General features: G+C 37.5%; 1 protein-coding gene across 1 annotated transcript; it reads right to left on the minus strand.

The window, feature by feature from the left end:
- Positions 1-272: 272 nt before the first annotated feature.
- LOC126183979 (piggyBac transposable element-derived protein 3-like) lies at positions 273-1,380 on the minus strand. Its single transcript, XM_049926330.1, has 3 exons — positions 1,159-1,380; positions 925-1,047; positions 273-863 (listed from the first exon to the last, which is right to left on the minus strand). The coding sequence occupies exons 1-3, from the start codon at positions 1,378-1,380 to the stop codon at positions 273-275; spliced, it is 936 nt and encodes a 311-aa protein (XP_049782287.1).
- Between the last annotated feature and the right edge of the window lie 584 nt (positions 1,381-1,964).

Genomic DNA, 1,964 nt, shown 5'->3' on the forward strand with positions numbered 1-1,964 from the left:
TTTCTGTCAAACCAGCTTACTAAAGCTACATTGTTTGTTGTCTCCACTCTCCAGTCACAGGAGCCACGTCCAGTTTTCTTGAGCTCCACTTCAGTTTTCAAGGGACATTTTCCCATCCTGTCTGTCCTGATAGTGCCACAGAATTCAATGCCCACTTTCTTTCAGGGCAATTGCTAATGGTATAGACGAAAACCAACTATCAGCAAACACTTTGAAATGCTGTTTCTCTGGCAAAGTTTCCGTCAATGCCAAAACAATATCCCCAGACAAACCTAATCCTCTATCACTGCAGGTGTTTTTGCTAACATAAATTTCATGCCTGAAGCACCAGCTCTCGTAAAAGATTTGTAGCCCCACTTGTGAGGCTTATTTCTTACGTACTGTTTCAAACCGCTTCTACCCCTGAATGGTATTATCTGTTCATTAACAGCTTGGTATTCTTCTGGAGGGAGTGTCTTCAATGACGACTGCAATGCAGATAAAAGTGGGCGAATCTTGAAGAGTTTGTCACGATTACTATTAGCTTCAGGCAAGTCTTGATTATTGACAACATGAAAATACCGCAGTAGCTGGAAGAAGCGAGTTCTGCTCACTACATCAGTTACTGGTGAATACCTACACTCATTCGACCAGTATAAATGAATGGAAGGCATTTTGATTGTGCCCATGTGCAGTAAAATACCAACAAACTGCTCCACTTCATTTTTGCTCGTTTGCAAAGAAACTGAATCTTTCTGCAAAGCATAGATATTGGACTGCTCAGCAATGAGTTCAAATACCTCATCATTCATAAATATTTTATAATATTGCAAAGGTGTCATTTCCTCTACTGGTGGTGGTGGAAGTGATCCTTTCCATTCTGTCTTGTACCACAAAATCAGTTTTTCTAAATTTATAATCACTACGCTTACATCTATGTTTTACTTGTTGCTGCTGCTCACGTGTAGATGGTGCTCCTTCATTTGTATTGTTGTCACTTACATCTGATTTTGGCTGAGAATCAATAACTCCTGACTGCATAAGGCTGAAATTTATAGATATTGACGTCTAAAATACGTAATTATACTTATACTTATGTACTTTCTCAATATTATTACTTCTGTTAGTGATCCCTACCTTTGGAAATTCATATTATGTCTCTTGCTCCTCTCTAATTGCCGAAATTTCAGCTCCATCCTCCTTTTCCACCATCTGAATGAAATTCATGACAGCTGCTTCGGAAATAGCTTTAGAACTTTCATCAATTTCGGCAGTTTCATCTTTATCTTCATCCCCAACATCTGATATAGCCCCATCAGGGACATCAATGTATGCATTGAACTCATTATTGGGTAAATTCATAATATATTCTAGGTCAGCATCAGTCAAAAAGCCAGACATAGTGACGCAATATTTAAAAAGTATCTAGAATGTGATTTTATACCTGCAAAGCAAAATTTCAAACACCTACATCAATAGATTTGTAAAGCGAGGCATTATATTACGGAATTTCCACTCAATTCCACTGTTGCTGTGAAGCAACATAAGGTTTTTCGCATTTTATCTTATCTGGAAATCATTATGCTAGTCAAATGTATGATGTACTTATGCAGGAAGGATTGTTACAACACATGATAATTATTTCACTGTAAACGAAAGTGAAAAACTTATGTATTTTACGCGTTTTTTTAACATCAATTCTTCACAATGAAGACTGCAGCAACTAGTCAAGCTCAACAATTGTTTCCTTCTTCCCGCGCGTTAGTTCCTGCCATTTGTTGTCAGGAACAGTCATTACTGGCACGGAGTTTCAAGTAAACAGTGGCAAAGAGTAGTTAAAATCAGTGTGATGCACAATATATCTATGGAAAAACGATGTTTCTTATAAGCTACGCTGGTAAAGAAAGGGTTAAGATATGCATATGAAAATCAGACTAGAATGGTATTAGAAATCTGTTTGTGTATGACAGATTCTGAAGTATGGT

This window comes from Schistocerca cancellata, chromosome 4 (genome assembly GCF_023864275.1).
Source record: "Schistocerca cancellata isolate TAMUIC-IGC-003103 chromosome 4, iqSchCanc2.1, whole genome shotgun sequence".
NCBI lineage: Eukaryota > Metazoa > Arthropoda > Insecta > Orthoptera > Acrididae > Schistocerca > Schistocerca cancellata.